At 35.2% G+C, this 19794-nt stretch overlaps 1 protein-coding gene across 3 annotated transcripts in view; it reads left to right on the top strand.

The window, feature by feature from the left end:
* The window catches only part of LOC127791479 (uncharacterized), a 59349-nt gene that overhangs the window by 3490 nt on the left and 36065 nt on the right, over positions 1–19794 (top strand). The window contains exon 2 of one of the 3 annotated variants that reach the window (XM_052321383.1): positions 11976–12802. The exons of the other annotated variants lie outside the window; for them this stretch is intronic. Coding sequence (XP_052177343.1) covers positions 11976–12620 — 645 coding nt within the window. The 3' untranslated portion in view covers positions 12621–12802. Of the gene's footprint in view, positions 1–11975; positions 12803–19794 lie in introns of those variants that run through there. 3 annotated transcript variants of the gene reach the window in all.

Raw genomic sequence — 19794 nt, 5'->3', positions numbered from 1 at the left:
GAATAAATTAAATTAATTTAAATTAAAATAAATTAATTAAAATGTTAAATTGTGTGGTTGTGTGCGTGTGCTTGGCCTCCAAGTATTCTACAGTGGCCACTTTTTGTCAAATTAAAACAGAGAAGAGAAAGAGAGAGAGATGGAGTGCAAGGAACCAAGAGATTGAGGGAGGGAGAGATCGAGGTTGAGAGAGAGAGAGAGAGAGCTCGCGAGAAAGAGAAAAGAAGAGACTGAGAGAGGGAGAGAGAGGCAAGATGCAGGGCGGTTATGGAAGCTGCCGAGTGAAGCTCAGCCATGGCCGCTGAGCGAAGCGGCAGCAGTAGGGGGGCAACGCGGAGCAGCAACCGGCTACGGCGATGGAAGCTCAAGAGGCGGCCGGAAGTGGCAAACCCGCAGCTATGGCTGCAAGCTCACCAAGTTGGCACGTGGGTGGCCGCGGTGGTGTTGGTTCGGCCGCTGGAAGAAGAACAGAGGAGAGGAAGAAGAAGAAGAAGAAGAAGAAGAAGAAGAAGAAGAAGAAGAAGAAGAAGAAGAAGAAGAAGAGGAGGAGGAGGAGGAGGAAAAGAAAGAAGAAAGGAAAGAAAAAAGAAAAAAGAAGGAAATGAAGGGAGAAGAAAAAGAATGGCGCAGGAGCAGTAGGCGCGGGAAGGAGAAGAAGAGAGGAAAAAGAAGAAAGAAAATGAAGAAAATAAAAGAAAATGAAGAAAATAAGGAAAAATAAAGGAATTTTGAGATTTTTCGGCAGGAAAAGTAATCGGGTACGTGGGTAAAAATTAGTATAAGCGCAATATGTTTAAATTATAAATTTTACGTAATTAAAATTAATTAATTTAAGTCCCGGTTGTGTTATTTGCTAGGAAATGTTTTAATTCGTATCGGGATCACAAGAGAGGCTGAAAGCAGCTGGTTTCAGGCAAATTCCTAACCATCTCCTCATGTTCTTTATTTCCTGCGATAGTCTTTATTATTTTTCATATTTTAAACCCTCTCTCACCGTGACTCAATTCCACGCATTAATAATAATAATCCGTGTGGTAACCACCCATGACTTATATTTTATTAATGAGTTTATTGTTAATAGAATAAACTAAGTAAAGATGTCAGGGTGTCTTTCATTTCAACCATGATGGAGCTTCGTATTGCTCCGCTTTCCTTGGGAATTATGCCAAACCCGTTGGGGTTAGATTCTTAGAAAATTGGCTATAGTCAGGATTATGAGAATATGTTAAGAGTCTATTATATATGTTGAGATGATTTTTTGTGAATGAGAAGGAATTATAATGGTATACTGATGTTATGTGGTTATGTATATGAAAAGTTATGGACAAATGTTGTGTAATGTTAATTTTAGAAGATATAAAGTTAATAGTGTCAGTAAGTGTATTTAAGGGTATGGGTACAAAGCCACTGACTGTCGACCGTGGGTCGTGGCAGTTGATGGCTGGATGTATGGGCTCCAGTCATCGGTTGTTACGATAAGCGCTAGACGAGCCAGAAGAGTTGGTACTTCAGATTCCCGCCTTGGTTTGTGCATATCATAATGTGTGTGTTACAGGGGGCTGGGTTGCATTCACTTGGGGACATGCTTTGTGTGTGATGGGATATGTGAGCATTTGCACGACCCGGTTGGTATAAGAGCCAATTTGGGTACCCTAGGCGAACATGTGCATTTAGAGCATGCCGCATGTGTGTATTTCTATGTGCGCGTAGTAGGGCCTGATGCTTGGTTTATGGGGGTCTTGTCATCACGTTTATGCTACAGAAACCATTGCATTTCTTATGTGTTGCATTGCATGATTCTATTGTTACTGTTATTCTAGACGGGAGTACCGTGCCAGGTGTCGAGAGTACCGACTTGGTGAGCTTCAGCTCGGCTTAGATATTAGCTCGGGGTTGGCCCGAGGGAAGACCAAGATCGCAGAAGTATATGATTATGTGATGTATGATAGGAAGAACATATGAGGGTATGTTAGGTATCAGGAAGAGCATGTAACGAGTATCAGGAAAAGTTAAATGTTGAATGTCAGGAAAAGCCGACCATGTCAGGAAAAGGCGGGTCCAAGAAAATGATGAAATGGTAGCCTATGTTAGGCTACGACAGGTTTGTATGTAGAACCTGGGTGCCAATGTGTGACTTATGTGGGCCCCTAGTTCCTTATGTGCAGTTAATTTTATGTTACGCATTTAGAAGTAAGGCACTTATGGCTCATGACATGGCGTGGTTGCATTGGCATGAATTGCATGGGACGTCATGGGAAGAGTCCAATCTTCAACCTTAGCCTTTCTTTCTAGAGCTTGCTGAGTCTCGCGGCTCACATTTGCTTTCTATCATTCCAGGTAAGAGTATCCCGAGATCGCAGGTGCGTATGATAGGGTTGGGTCTAGATCGTCGAGTCATGATAGCAAGTGCAGAGTTCTCCCGAAACTAGATCCTTGGTGTCATTATGCTGGTGTTAATGTTAATGTTTTATGTTTAAGATATATGTGTATTATGAAAGCCAAATGGGCACACGGTGACCAGCTATGTAATGACGATTATGAGATGTTATAATAAAAAAAATTTATGATTTAATAAGGGTTGTGTGTGAGTTATAGATGCGTCATTGTTCGATATCATTTAAATAATGACCCTCTCACGGATCCTCTATCCGCAGTAGGGGCTCCGGGAAGCGGGCCGTTACATTGCTAGTGGTTTTTTAACTGTCAGGAATGAAAGAGATCATTCCCATTGGCAAACTCAAACTATTAGCAACGAAACCCCCATGGTCTGCCCATTTTGCCCACTAGGAATAAGGTTCACTTGGGTTTTTCCCTTCTTCCTTCTATCTTTCTTCTTCTTTTTCCCCAACTATTGCTCGTCGTTCTTGTTGTTCTCTCTGTTATAGTTGTGATTCAGAATTCAAATTTGACTGTGATTGAAACTTCAAATTTGATTGTAATTGGAATGTCAAATTTGATTGTGATTGTGAATTCAACTATAATTGAAGATTTATCTTCTTCATGACATTTCAAGATTTATCTTTGTAGCTCATCTTTTAATCAGGATATAAATTTGTAAAAGTTAGTCATTTTTTGTATATATCTATAGATGAGTGGTAGATTTATAAATAGATACTCAATACCTTAGAATTATTGCAGTTATATCACTATTGTAGTAATAATATTATTATAGTGATATTTTATTCTGTTTGCCATTCTTTTTTCCTAATTTGGGTTTTTTCTATTAAAATTTTGTACTTGTTTATGTGTATGATAGTTTGATTGTACTTTATTTTTTATCTTAAATCTGAACACTCTCCCCCTCTACCATTGGTAAACTTTCTCCCCTTCTCTTTTTCTTCTATTTGTCTATGGCCAATGGATTCATGATGGGTTAGCAAGCTCATTGCCTAGGTTCACAACTCAGATTTGGGATCGCATGTTCATCTATATATATTAATTATATCTTTGATTCAAGTACCTTTTCTTTTTCTTTTTTTGGCCAAATTGCCCAAGGCCTATGTTATTTTGAATCCAGTTGTAGATTTTATACTAGTGTATTTGTCTCTTCTTTTTTTTTTTCCTCTTTAACTTTTGTTTAGCAAACTGCGACGATAAGTTTTACACAAGATTGTTAATACTATCTTAGAAAATTCATAATTTTTTTTTATAAATTTTAACATTTGATAAGTTTTAATTATATGAGTTTGGCATTTTACTTATCATGAAATATGCAATAGATTGATTTCAAGTTTGAAAGGCCCATCGATGTTATAAATTGATTTCTCTAAACTCTATTTAAAGTATTTTTTCTTTTTCTCACTAATAAAAGATTCTCACCTTCTATCAAAAAATTAAAAAAGTAAATATAAACTTTTGATTCCGCCAAATTTTCTTAGTATTGCTATTGTTGTGGGACTACAACAATTGAATTTGTATGTAGGGGAACCTCAACAAACAGTTGGTAAGGGCCGATGAGATGGAAGAGCAAGGAATCACCAGAAGAGATCAACAATCAGGGGCTTGATTCGCTGTCTAGAAAAGTGAAAGGATGGAGCATTACAGAAGCAAGGGTGTCTCGAATAGGTCTCCAAAAAATGTCTGTAGAGTTTGCGAATGAGTCTTCACAGGGGCAGATCCAACCCAAAGGCAAGGTAGGCTCCAACCTACCTATTTTTTTTTAAAAAAAAAAATGAACTTTTTGGCCCAAAAAAATGATAATTTTTTTTGCCCAAGCCCAAACTCAAATCCAAACCTAAACTTAATCTCTAATTGTCAATTTCAAATTTCACTATCTAACATCCAAGAGTTCGAATTCACCACTATTCATTTCTCTCTAGTTGGGATTTCTCGCCAATCGCACACCACCGACCACCGTACTCCATTGTTGGTTGCCTACGACCTAATCTCTAGCGAACACCATGATTATCTACATTGAGAGGGAGATTGCTCTTGGTATTGATATAGACTTAATTACTCATTGACAAGTTTGATCTTTTGGGGAATCACATGGTGCAACTTAAGTAGTTTTATAAGGCATTTGTATTGCACATTTTTGGTATTTTTTTGTTGTTTTGGGATCTCTTTTTAAGTTAATGAATTATATTAAATTTGCATATAATGCTCTTTAAACTCTCTTGTTTTTTTTTTTTTTTTCTCTTATTGGTGAAGCTCACGATAGAGAAAATTTTTGAAGCCCCCCAAGGTAATAAATACTAGATTTGCCCCCGAGTTTTTCAAAGGGTCTACAACACTGAAAATAGTCAAAAGGCATGCAGAGATTTCTCCCACATAGGCCCTCCGATGCCTAAGTCAATATATAGGTCGTGAAGAAGTAAAGGTGTAGTAAGATGCAGTATGTTCAAGTGTATCAAATGGATGAGATCCTGGGTGCATTGTGAAGAAGAGCTTGAGTAAGCAGTATGAGGGAACTATGTAAATGGACCATTTAGGTGAGTGACATGGAAGGGTAGAGAGAGAAGCTCTATGGTCAGAATGGGTTGCTTGAAGTTGAGGGGTCGATAGGTATTTGTAGAGGTTGACCATGATTGGCACATGGCCCTCAAATGTATGGAGTGCATGACTCTCCCACTACATTTGGTGGTCCTAGGGTTAGTCATGCATAGAAGGACCTAGGTGAGAACCCCCTCTCATCGGGCATGGTCTCGAGAGGAAAGAGAGCCTTCGGAGGCTAACCTTATTTCCATAAGGCAATGAGAAGCGAGATCTTGAAGGTCTTCGAATGACTTGAGAGGTCACCAAAGGCTTGACTAGGTGCTTATATAAATGCCCGAGAGGTTCATCTACGGGTGCTCGTGAAAAATGAACATGTGCCACGGTATGTGGCTTGGTGAGGCACACGACACTGTGTGAGGATATGGGGGTGCATCAATCGAGGAGTATGCGGCAAGTGGGCTCGGATGGGCTAGAAGGTAGGGCTGCAAGTACTGACTGCATAAGCATAGGTGTGCAACGACGTGCAATAGTACGGCAGCACTACGCTGGAAAGTGGGCGAGGCATGTGCGTGGAAGAGTTTTTCGCATGCGGATGGGCTTTGGGAAGCTATTGTGTGAGGAAGATTACAGGAGATTTGCGGCAGGCTGGCTGGTGCACATGCAGGGTGTGGAAGGCTAGCCGTGGGCATGAAAGGGTGCGCATGAATGGCTTGCCTCAAATGGGCTTCCGGGGAAGAGCGAGTGCACATGTTTGTATGAGGCATTTGGAGGTGGTTGCGTAGAAGAGTCATTTGCACGACTGCATGTGCAAATAGGTTGCGGGGGCCTACGTGCTTGGCAGCCTTGCCCGCACATAGACATGTTCCTAGCATGGGCCCCTTGCATGGCAAAAAAAAGCCAATAGTAAGGCAGCCCGCCCTTATTCATAGGGACAGGCAATGCCTTGCTTTTTTTTTGCCCTTTTTTTCCATTTTATTAATTTTATTTTATTTTAGTTTTGGCCTTGATTTTTAGTTTGGCCATTTTGAGGATACATTCTAGGCATGAATACTTATACAAAAATGAGCACGTGTAATATCTCAAATTTTCTAAAAGGCTCAAGAATAATTTTAACATAGGTCATAGGTGAAATTATTAAAAGATTAGGGGTTTAAGTATAAATTCTTATAGTTATAAGTATCGAATCGACTGCAAGGAATATCCTAGAGTGTAGATGCCTAGGGAAAATGATATAGTTTCAATGAGCGTTTCGAGATAAGATTTATGGTATTAAAAGAAATCAGAATCGAGATTATTTTTGGTACAGCTAAAATGCAGCTTCGATTTTGGCTGAAAAATCCAATCATCGTAGAAGACTCTCGAGAAGTCAACAGAACCCTAAGAGAACTCCGATTTTTTGTAAGGATCAACCTTGAAATAGTTTTAGGATGAAACAAAGATCCGGTGAGGACGCAGGGACGAAATTGTTCTTATCTAGTAAATTTTGAATTATTAATTTTGGATTTATTGTATCGTAACACAAATTAATTGAACGTTAGAGGGTATATTTGCAATTTAAGAAATTTCCAAGGGTAATAAAGATCTAACATGGGGATTAAATGTGTAAAATATGTATATAATATATAAATATACGAGTGTGAAGCGGGTAAGTTGCAGGAATTAAGGGACAAACTTTGCCCCAATTGAGGGTATTGGGATAAGGGATTGCAAATTGAGGATTTTTGTTTGAGAAATTGCAAAAGCAGGGTGGAATTGGTTCACACTTTGCGAGCAATTGGAGTCGAAAGATTTCTCTTCGTTTGAGATCAATTGGAACTGAAAGGTTGCAGAAAGATGGAGATGATTGTCGAGAGTGTTGGCCAAGGCTGTCGAGGGGTGGTCCACCTATATATATAGAGAGAGTGAGAGATTGAATGAATGAGGAAGAAGAAATGGAAGCTAGCCAAGAGAAGCTGCGGCCATGGCTGTCCCGCGAGGAAGCCAAGCGAAGCAGCAACAGCGCAAGGCAGGGGACGACCGGCAGTACAAGCGGTGACGCGGGTCGAGGGTGGCGCACGGAGGCGTCGCTGGAAACCGTTGCAGTCGCAAGCTCCAAGCGGCCATGGCCGCAAGCTCAATCGAAGCAGGGCAGGAGCTATGGCGAAGCAGGCTGCAATAATAGTGCCGTTAGGGCGTGCGGTAGCGACGGGCGAGGTAAGCGTAGGCCGAGATGGGCCGCGACAGGCGCAGCAGCTGTGGAGCTGGGCTGTGCTCGCATGAGCTGGTTGCAGGTAGTTCACACATAGGAGGAAGGAGGAGGAAAGAAGAAAAAAATAAAGAAAGAAAAGAAAAAAAAAAAAGAGAGAAAAAAAAAAAAAAGAAAGGAAAGAGATGAAAAAAATGTGAGAAAATGTTACAAAATTCTAGAAAAATAGGAAATGGAGATTTAATAATATTTTGGAGATTTTGGTGAGAAAAAACTGTTCAGGCACGCGTTTTGAGGTAGTGCAGGAAAATCAAGATAGTGCACGAGAATCAAGATTGTACACGAGAATCGAGATAGTGCATGAAAATTGAGGCGATGTGCGAGAATCGAGAAGATATACGAGAATTGAGAAATTTGCACGCGTTTTGAGGTCAGTACGCGCATACTAAGAAAGTCTGAGAGGCTAAGTTAAGGTGAGTAAAATTTTCTAAAAATTTTAGAAATTCAGGAATGTTATTTTATGAATTTTTATAATGAGATATTTGAGAAAATAATTGAGAAATATTTAGTCTGGATTTATTAAAAAAATAGGAAGAAATAGAGAGAAAATACAATAAATTATGAAAAAATAAGTTTTAATAATTATTTAAATAAATATGATAATTAGTGTGTTTTGAAGCTTAAGTTGAAGTGACTTGTGCGAATTTTGAGGTTGACACGCAAATCGAGATGATACACATATTTCGAGATAATGTGCGAATATCGAGATAGCCCGATAAATTTAAGAAGGTAAGTAGTTCGACTTAAAACCCGATTTATATAAATGATTTTATCATGTTGTCATGTCTTGATGTGAATGTCATGTAGATTGCATTTACATGTTATGATGAAATGTACATACATTCACAATGATATGACGGTCATACGTTACATGGGTTTGGGATTAGGGACTGGCGTCGTTGCTTTGTCAAGGGTGCACCCATACACCTCGGTCTAGCATGAGACTGTAAAAATGGCGGGTAATAATAAGGTGCGATCGACCCAAACATAAGAGTAATGATGATATGTGCATTATATTCATATACGTGCATTAAATGATGTACCCTTATTTAGATAATTCATCGTCTAACTTGGAGTTTGCCTCTGGAATATTCAAACATTCCAAATGGAGATTGTAGCAGAAACAAGGATTAATGATACATGAAATAGCACTTAGTAAAGTGCATGATAAATTGAATATATATTATGTAGCCCATGTATTTAAGTTCTGTAACTTTGAATTCTCAACGTTTTGAGAAATGATGATATATAATCTTATAGTTAATGATGGTGTAAGAACTGATATATGATTAATGTTAAAATGTTAGGTTTGATTCTAATTTTCGCATTTGATGTATATAATGATTCTCTTTTGAGATAAATGTATGAAAATTTTGAAATGGATAAAGGAATGGTATGGTTTAGCATTAGTTTGAAGAGAAAAAAAATTATTATTTCATAATTATCTTAAATTATAATAAATTCAAAAAAAAAATGAGGTGTTAGAGCACGTCTTTTGAGAATCTTCCCTGGGACTTCTCCAAGGGAATTGTTCCTGAAGATAGGCTACAACAATGGTTTTTCACTCTTGTTTTTTTTACTGAAAGTCAAAGCAAATAGTACATAGAAAGGAGGAGAAGTTTTCCTGAAGAAGTCTGAAACTCGCTCCAATTTAACACCTTAACAATGCAAGTAGAGGGATTTCAAACCAAGCTGGGTGCACGGAAGAATGTTTACGCATGGACGGAAGGTCACGCAGGTGACTTGGGGGAATTGAGTCAGTGGGATGGCATAGATGAATAAGGCGTCGAGATGATCTAGGCTTGCTCGTGATTATTTGATGCTAACAGTGTGGGTAAACTGCAGGCTGGGGCGAGGCCAATGCATTTAGCTATGTCACCGTGGGGCGAGCAGGGATTCATGAGAAAGATTTTTGAGAACGTTAATGTTGCTGAGCGATGCTTGATCGAGGCATGCTGATGGGACTTGATTGATCCTTGTTCGAGCGTTAAAAGTTTAGAAAGTGTGATCTACTCTTCATGTGCTATAAATTATTGCGTTACTAACAATGTTTTAGATATATTATTAGTTATTGAAATACAAATAAGGAAGCGAATTATCAAAAGTGACATGTTATTATTTATTTTTAAAAATAATAAATCCCACTAAAGCAGCTGATTGAAGCACTTTATTGTTTTAAAAAGAAAGGAGGAACCCACTTTAATCAAATATCATTTTTTTAAAATAAAAATAATCATGATTTAACAACGCAACAATAATAAAAAGGCATTAAACAAGTTTATATTGATCCACATTGATATCCATAATATTTTAGATTATTTTTTAGGGTGAAATGTGAAATTGTTTGTTATATATTATAATTGTTGGTCTTTGATACACAACAGCCACTCAAGAGAGATGAATTGAGTATTAAAAACTTATTAAACAAAATTCTTCTCATTTAAAACTCTTGAGCTTTTTTTTATGAAAAAAATACTTATTATAAATATATATGTTGTTTGGGAGTGATAGTAATATAAATATACAAACAACAATAATAACATAAGAAAATATAGTAGTTCGATGTCTCCAACACTTACTCCACTCTCTCAAGGTCAACCCAACATTTGAAATTCCACTATAGCCACACCTAAGTTTTCCAACTAAATTACCTAGGAAACTTTTACACAACAATATACATAGATTACTTGGGCTCTAAGATACCACTCACAATCCACAATTAATACAAATAAACAATCCTAAATCCGACAATCTTGGACAAATATATGGATATAAGTATATGAAAATATACAAAATAAATGAACAAATGATACAAGAATTACCAACAAGAAGAAAACTTATTCTTCTTTATATTGGGCTCCAAATTGATTGATCTTTGTAGTTTGAGCCTTAGATTGCTTTGAAATGGATGCTTGAGAGCTTAGGTGTGCTTTAAAAATATGTAGAACTTAATAAAGCATTAGCTATCTCCAGATTTTTCCTATTTCTTTTATAGATTCGGCTTTTAACGGTTCTGTAATGGCTAGAAAAATATGACCGTTAGAGTCGAGAAGTTGACTTTCCTAAAACATAAGTCGACTTCCATTTTAAGTGGGAGTTGACTTTAGTTATATAAGAGTTGACTCTTCGAAATACATCAATGCTATTAAGTAGACTCTGCATAACATATATACTCTCGGCTAGGTCGACTCTAACTTTTTAAGAGTTGACTTCAGCTTAAGGGGAGTCGACTCCATAGAACCAAGAGTCGACTTCTGAGGTCAATATTATAGAAAATAAATTTTATATATATAGTAATTGCTTGAAAATATAATCCATAGCATGTATACAATACAACATATTTACATTTTTTTAGTTTAAGTAAATGTCACTTTAATACATAAATGTAAATAAGAAAGTATCCCCCATTTGAATTCAATAAAAATATCTAAAAAATCAAAATCCAAAATACATACCTTCAATTTTGGTTTTAGTATAAATTCGAGATTTAACAATTTTACCACTCCAAAATATATACTTTCTATTTTTTGAAAAATTCATTAAAAATTATTTTAACAACAATGAATATTAACTATTAAAATACCGAGAGATATATTTTCAAAATAAAAATATTTTCTTATATGTTCCCTTATAATGCATTAATCTTCAATTTAGAACAAATAACATTTTTTGGTTCATTTTAATACATAAAATACTATAATACTTAACATAAGTTTTCTATCATAAGACATATCAAAAATTTATTAGCAAATTTTTAAATATATCAAAAATAATTTTACTAAAATTATGTTTTATTAAATATCAAAATACACAATAAGTTAATTGAAATAATTTGACTCGATAATAATAAGAGATCCAAATCTCGATAACCTAAAAACCTAAAAAAATTCTCTCAAGACTCCGCATGCATAGCTAGTTTAATAAGTTTTTACACAAAATAAATATTTTCAATAAATAACTATCGTTGAAGATCAGGCGGAAAGCCAAAGAGGTACCTTTAATCTCTTTGTTACAAACTATTAGTAATATATTATTATCATATTATTTCAATAATATAAATCTAAAACTCTTTTTGATGTCATAGATTAAGATCTAATTAATAAACTTAATGGAGAATTTGAAGGAAAATTCTGAGTAAATCTTATCGGTAATTTCGCATAAGATAAGGATAATTTACAAGACTTGAAATCCTAATCAATCTTAAAATACCACATATGCTTATCACCAGCCCCAATTCAATTATAAATAAATAGATCTTTATTCTTTAAAAATAAATCACTTCTCTTTATATAAAAAGAAGTATACTGTCTTTTTAAATAAGAGATGTGTCTTTTTTAAATATTAGCGTATTTATATAAAAATTATTATAAAATAATCGTTTATTTATAAAATTCTGATGACTTAAAATAACTTTTTAATATTTAAATTTTATTATTATATCTAAACCCCCACAACGCTTAGCCCCCAAGTAAAGTTGGAAAATGTTTTATTATAATTCAACGATGATTCAACCCTACTTTTGTTAACTCCGCCAATTACATGGAAGCCATGTGAACCACCTTATCTCTTATTCAGATGCCAATCAAATCCGTTTTGGAGTCCGAATATGAATGAATGTTCACATATGTATATATATATATATGTGTGTGTGTGCGCGCGCGTGCGCATCATCGTTTCTCGTGTTTCTCAGTGGAATTAAGATCATCAGCTAGCTTAGATGGACGCTGCAAGTGCGAGAGAAGAGCAGCGGCGTCAAGAACTAGAGAAGCTTCTCCGGAAATGGAGTCCCCCGGAGGTTCCTGTTCACAGCATTTACCATAGAAAGAGCTTCTTCAGCTTCTGGCGAGATCCAGACTACGAGATCCATAAACTGAAGAAGACGGTGCCGATCCGCGGCGAATACGTCGAGCTCCACTTACTCGACACGCAAGCCGTTCGGCATCACATGACCAGGTACCATGACCTCCATTTCGGCCTGGTCCAAGTCGCCGTGAAGCCTCTTACCGCAGCCGGCTTGGACTGCTCTGTTCTCGTCTGCCTCCGCGACTGTGGCCTCCTCAAGTTTCGCGATTCCCTTCTGGCGGTGGCTCAAGCCTCTCTCCGCCACGGACCCATTTATTTTGACTGCTATCCAAGCTATCCGGTGGCGCTTTCTGATGCCGCGAGGCCCATGACTTCGACTCTCAGCTTCAAAATTGAGAGTCCCCGGAATGTTGAGCTGAGTTCATCGGATATAGCCGTCGAGTACAGGGTTTACTATCGAGTAGGCAGAGATGTTTTTTATGGCTCAAAGAAGTCTCTCTCCGTCGGGGAGACTACTTTTGTGGAGACCAATCTGGTGGGCGGCGGTGGCCGTGCCGTTCCGAGGACTATCCGGTGGGATTCGTTTGAAGTGCCGGAAAGATGGATGTCCACTGAGCCCACCAACAATGGCGATTGACACTCGCATATAAATATGTATCTTTTTTATTTGTAGTTCCAAAACATAATGATTGGGAATTGATGCTCTAATTTAGTAGTTCCCAAGCTCAACTCAGGTACGTAAGAGAGAGCTAACAACTTTCTCCAAAACATAATTAATTCAGGGGGTAAAATGGCTAAATCGGAAAAATTGGAGTGGCTGTGTGTGTCTTTAGCCTTCTAAAATAACTCTATTTTTTTTTTGTTTGTTGTGTTACTAATTTATATCTTACTATTTATTATCTAATATTAAAAAATAATCTATGAATTTGGAGAGTTAGAGGGCCTCCTCATCTAAATGACTCATTACTATTTATTGCCTAATATTAAAAAATAATCCGTAAACTTATTGATAATTTGGAGGGCCTCCTAATTTAAATGACACATTATTATTTATTACATAATATTAAAAAATAATCCATATACTTAGAGAGTTGTGGCCTCCTCATCCAAATAGAACAACTAAACAGAATATGAATTCAATAAAAATTTTGCATCTCAACAAACAAACAAAAAATTAAATAATTAGTTATTTTAGATCCTTCTCTTTTAAGGCCCAATGCCTCGAGCTGGTTTTGGGTAACAAAAATTTTGTATTCCTGCTGATGACAAGATAATAAGGGTGAACGAACGAACATTGCAACCTTAATCATATTAATTTATACAAGATATACGTATTATGTTCAATTATATACCCAACTATCACCATAAGAAAAAATGGTCATTGTTGGCAATTTTTTTGCTCAAAGGTAATAAAGATCGTTAGCAATAATCATTTTTACCGGTAAAATCATTGCTAGTGGTTTTTTAACTGTCAAGAATGAGAGCGATTATTCCCATTGGCAAACTCAAACTATTGGCAACAAAACTCACATGGTTTTTGCCCACTGGGAATGAGGTTCGCTTGGGTTTTTCCCTTCTTCCTTCTATCTTTCTTCTTCCTCTTCCCTAGTTATTGTCGCCATTCTTGTTGAGAAATTTATATTTTGATTTTATAAAAAAATAATTTTTGATATATTTAAATAAAAAAATATTTTTTAATAAATTTGGTTTAATGATGATATCCGAAACATTTTGAAATACCCTTAAGATTGGTGATTTTTCATTTAAGTATCTTGTTCAAAATAATCAAGTATATTTTCAAAATTATTGAGTATATATTGAGTATAATCAAGTATTTTATCAAAATATGTGAGTCAATTGAGTAAACCCTTTGTAGAAATCAAGTAAATATGTGCGAAGGTCTTGTGAAAAATAATTGAGTAAGTTTGAAAAATAATTGAGTAATGCTTAGTTCTATTTTCAAAATAATTGATTACCTATATATCATTATAATTGAGTAAAGATGTAATATAATCTACTATCATAATTCTTATACTCGAGTGTGCTATTCAATTTTCTTGTGTCTTGAATTTAATCGAGTAAAGAGTTTTTATAATCAAGTAATGATCTTTTATACTGAAGTAAATCTATTTTTGTAATCGAGTATCTTTTTTCAAAAATATGAACATCATCTTACTTATGTAAAGATTTTTGAGTAATTGAGTAAAGTTGTTTCGTAAGGCCCGCTTCCGAATATTTGAAAGAAAGTCATTACAGTGATAATATAAAATAAAATTGAACTCAAATAACAACTCATTTCATTTCTAGCAGAAGAAATTTAAATAAAATTTAATTATATTTTCAATATCTCATAACTCTAGGCTTGATAGCCATACAAAATAATAAAGAGACTCAAATGCCAATAACATAACAAATCCTTATCACTATAATCCTCACCAAATCACTAACTAGGATCTTTGAAGTTAGGACGCGTCTTCATACACCACTATCCCTGAGTTGTAGTCCTACTAGACTCGCCCCCAATATCAGTCCTACCTTTACCTAGAATGATAGAGAAGATCAAGTGAGCCACAAGGCTCAGCAAATTCGAGAAACAATGAATAGTATATAGGATCCAAGAATATGATGACACCAAGAAGAGTAATCAAGGACTCCACAATTATATACAAGATTCATAATTCATGAATTTATCAATTCAACTCAATATATCATGTCACCATGTATCATTATGCAAATGTGCATAAAATTCCAATATCATTATCAATTTTCACAGGCTCACAAGCCATCAATCAATACATGCAAAAGTGCATCATTTCATTATCAATATCAATTTTCCCGGCTCTCAAGCCATAAATCAATGCATGCAAAAGTGTATAAGTTCCATAAAACCTCACAAATAAATATGGAGCCAACCTGTCGACCAATGGCCACCTTATCCCACGCCAAGTGCTCTAGGGTACCTTTTCTCCCTCCGCGCAAAATAATAGATGCACAAAACATATACATATGTAACATATACATGTATGCATCATATATGCATTTGCCAACCACATGTATTTAAATTCTTGTTTCCGCGATATTCATACTTTCAACATCACTTAGCCACACCGGGTATTTTTCCATCATCAAATAAATTCAACATATCTTACTTCATAATGTTTACCACATTCAAGATGTAATTTATGACACAAAAATGCTTGATGTAATTTATAACACAAGAATAATTTTTGGAGAGATGCTATTTAATATTAAATCTCAATTCACCAGCTGAGGAGTATTATAAATTTAATAACTATTTTTCTCATCATATGATTATTGTGATTTCATTTAACCAGTGATAGTATGCATTTACTTGCATTTGTGCTCATAGCTCAAATTCATGATTAGCCCCCATGTAATCAGAATGACCACACCACGCGAAATTGCTGATCAAACATAAATTTGAAATTTTTCTAAGGCGAAAGACCAATTAGAACATATTTTTGAAAATGTCTTCATTTTGAAAAACTAACTCCCGATATTTTGATAACTAACATTCATTGTTGTAAGAATGATTTTTAATGAATTTTTCAAGAAACGAAAGCTATGTATTTTGATGATGCTAAAATCGTAATTTCTTGCGTTTGTACTAAAACCAAATCTATTTTTTTATTGTCATAGATTTTGATTTTTTTGATATTTTTATTGAATTCAAATAAGGAGTACTTTCTTATTTATTTTATTGAATCTAAATAAGAGGTACTTTCTTATTTATATTTATGTATTAAAGTAAATGAAAGGTAAAATATAAATTAAAGAAAATACAAACATTTACTCAGATTAAAGGAATGTAAATGGATGGGGTGTAAGTAGAGAGCTCGCAAGCACAGGCTTATGGAAAGAGCTCGGGACGAGCTTGAGGTTATGAGGTGAACAAGAGTTTGCTGAACGAGCTCGCGGTCAAGGGGTTGAGTAAGAGCTCGCCCCAAGAGCTTGAGGTTAGGTGCGTAGGAAAAGGCTCGTGGAAAGAGCTCAGAACGAGCTCGCGGCCAAGGCTTGAGGGAAGAGCTCGCTAGAACAGAAATGCAACTGTACATGCGTATATATATATAGGTGGGTTCGCTGAACAGAACAAGGGCATTCGAACGACTGTTTAAGCATGAATAAGGTGGATTGGCTGGCAGGGCATGGCTTAGATAAGCTTTCCAAATCAGTGAGGGATAACAACTCGTTACACATGTATGTATATGTGTATTTATAAGTGGGTCTCATATATATAGGTGAGCAGTATATATTTTTAGTTGAGGCTTTTGTTATTTGTGTTGGACATCTGAATACCTCAATAGAATTGCTCGAATGAGTGGTAGATGACTTAGCATTTTACATTCTGACATAGCACATATAAATATAAAAGGCATTTGGAACAGCAAGCTCATTCGGATATGATATACATATATATATACACATTTAACACTGCTTTTTGGATGCAGAACGAGCAGAGGTTCTCATCCTCACTTAGCTATATAAAATGCCATTCACGAAAAAAGGTTGGGGTGAAAACAAATCCCATTTCGAGACCACAAGAAGATCCACAAAGAAATACAGACACAAAAGGTTGAACACAGTGAGCTAAAGTGAGCTAAAATGAATACAGTAAGGTAAAATGAACACAACAATCGTAACAAAAGCAAGAAGATATAGGCTAGCTCGCACAAGGATGTAAAATGATGTATAAGAGAACTTGCACTGAAAATCAAAGGGAAGTGCAAGGAGAGCTTGATTGATGAAGATGCCTCCCACTACAAGAAAATAGTGTATTTGAGACAAATTTTGAGACGGATTTTGGTCTGTCAGTAAAATACCCCTCAAAAAATTTGGGACGGATTTGAGACGAAATTTTTCCGTCTCTAATTGAGATGGATTTTGAGACAAATTTTTTCATCTCTAATTGAGACAAATTTTCAAACAAAATTTTTCGTCTCTAATTGAGACAGATTTTAAGGCAGAATTTTTCGTCTCTAATTGAGACAGATTTTAAGGCAGAATTTTTTCGTCTCTAATTGAGATTGATTTTCAAACGGATTTTTGAGACAGATTTTGAGAGGGGTTTTTTTCGTCTCAAAATTCAGACGAAATTAGAGACAAGTTTCAAACAAATATTAAGACAGATTTAGAGACGAAAATATTCGTCTCTAAATTTGTCTCAAATTTAAAAAAAAAATAAAAAAACAATAAAATTTATCACATTGTGAGACAAATTTAGAGACAGAAAAAATCTGTCTCTAAATCCGTCTCAAATTTAAATGTAATTAAAAAAATAAAATATTTTTAAAAAAAATTAAAATTCAACCTGATATCAATTACAAATAACATATCATGCATACAAATAACGTCTACAAATCCACAATCGTCTACAATTCCATATTGCATATCCATACAAATAATGGATCATGCTAATGATCCGAAGGGTTCTGGGGCAACGAAGATAAAGAAGGGTGATGTAGTCTATCTTCAATAGCCGAGATTCGTTGGTTAAAGGGTTCTATTGCTGCTCGAACAGCTTCTTGATCTGATAGTGAGACGGACGACGACGGCTGTGGTGTTAATACATAGTAGGAACCGGGGATTATATGTGCCTCTGACCCCATTCCATAAACACGACCCTTTTTCTTACTGCCCGCAACCTCCAACTATAAGGATCTATCGTCAATAGCTGGGTGCATGGGTTGGCCAGCATCACTATTTTCTGAATGGCCAACAACTGATGACTGTGATGATGCCTTATGTTGTCGCGTCTGAAAGTTAGCTTGCAAGCATCATGGATACATGTATGAAATACATTATACTATAAAAAGGCCAATTAAGCATAATAAAATAATATAAAGACACAAGTAATGTATACTTATATAAGTATCCTCGGACCTCCTATCAACAAATCTAGAATTGTCTTTCCTTCTATGTGTCGCGAGGAACAACTCAGCTTGTGTAGGTGGGCGACCAAATTGTCTCGACTACAAAGAAAAAAAAAAAGTGTTAATGCAAAAATTATTATTTCTTAAAAATTCATAAAGTAAAATACAATATTAAATATCAAATATTACCAATCTCTTTTTATGCTTAGACATTGGTATGAAACCACATGTATGCATACTACCTCCTACGTCTGAAGCCCTATTTTTCTTTCATTTTTTAGACTTATCCTTGAATTCTGCAGAATTCCAATACTCCTTTAGGGCTTCAAATACAGAAAGTGACATCCACGAGGATTTTTTATTCAAATCTTTTCTGACACGAAATAAAATATCGGTCACATGATCAGAAGCTGTCTTTTCAAAATTAGCCCTGATTTGATGTTCCAAAACACTATTCCAAGACCAATTTTTCTGTAATGTTAAGACAAAATAAAAGTTTAAAAAAATCAATTATATATAAAAAATGCAAGGGTTTTTCATAGCAAGCATCTATAACTCATATAATACACATGGTAAAAAATATTCTTGTCTGCACTTGTGGGACATTTATTTCTAAACATTTTTATTCTCGAGACTTTAGGTTAAATACATATACTAAGAAAAACCTTTTCTAAGCAATAATAGCAAAGTTAGACATGCATAAATGGATACTATAATTAAAAAAATACAAGGATACAGATAATAAAAAAATGTTTAAATAAAAGACATAAGTATTGTTTTATTGTGAATATGGATCAATTTTTACCAAACTGTCCATACCATTCATTTGATTAGCCATAGATAATTTAAATTTAGACATTACTAAAGGAAACCATCAACCATAGATATACTAAAGAAACACATTACTTTAAACTCGACATACCACATCTCCCTGACAACAGGATCTGTCTTCTTCCAACTCGGGTATGGCCCCTCAAATTTACTTTGGATAATTCAGGAAATATCTCGTTTGTACAAATTATTATCAAACCTATTCAAACACACATTAATTTGTAAAGTAATGTGTTAAAATGAAAATTTCTTTGTTTAAGTTAAAATTGATTAGTAAGATAAGGGATACTTACGAAAAACCCAATGGACATATTATCAGACGATTATCAAGGGTGGCAGTGGACATGGATGAACCCCTGACTTCAGTAGGCATGGAAAAAGGCCCATCATAGTTGGGGTGGGGTGTCTGTGGGCTAGAAGAATCAAATCTCATATCAGTGGACGGAGATGAATGTCCCCCCAGCCAAAACATATAATTGTGAAGGATTTAACATGCAAAGTAATGAATAAGTTAAAGATAGGGTGTACTAATGTGGTCCTCCCCATCAGTGTCTCTGAACTGATGATGCCGCATAGACTAACCATATGATGATCTGTGTGTCATATTCTGTCATACAAGACAAAGAACAGTTAATAGGCATGTGATGAGAACTTTTAAATACTTTTAAAATAAAATATGATTTATCATGTACAAAAATAGTTTATATTATATTTATGATCTCGTGTTTAAAATTGTGTTTTTGAACTAATAAAAATATTACAATTCAACATCTTATGAGAAAAAAACATCTCACAAAAATATTACAATTCAATATATGCAACATCATCAATTCTCAATGCATTAGATACTTCATAAAATCACAACAAAATTCATCTCATATATCTCAACAAGTCATTATACAATAATTTCATAGAACAAAAAATATAATTTTAGTGATATTATAACAAAAAATATATTAATAAGAGATAAATGAAACTAGAACATGCAAATGAAGAAGCGACAGTAACATAACTTTATAAATAGTCCCAAAGCGTCGCCCCTTCAACCAAAGCATTCCTTTTACATTTAACAAAAAATATTTTTTGATT

Source organism: Diospyros lotus, chromosome 15 (assembly GCF_014633365.1).
Source record: "Diospyros lotus cultivar Yz01 chromosome 15, ASM1463336v1, whole genome shotgun sequence".
Lineage (NCBI taxonomy): Eukaryota > Viridiplantae > Streptophyta > Magnoliopsida > Ericales > Ebenaceae > Diospyros > Diospyros lotus.
The sequence above is the reverse complement of the archived record's forward strand: the minus strand, read 5'-3'. Positions and strand labels throughout refer to the sequence as shown.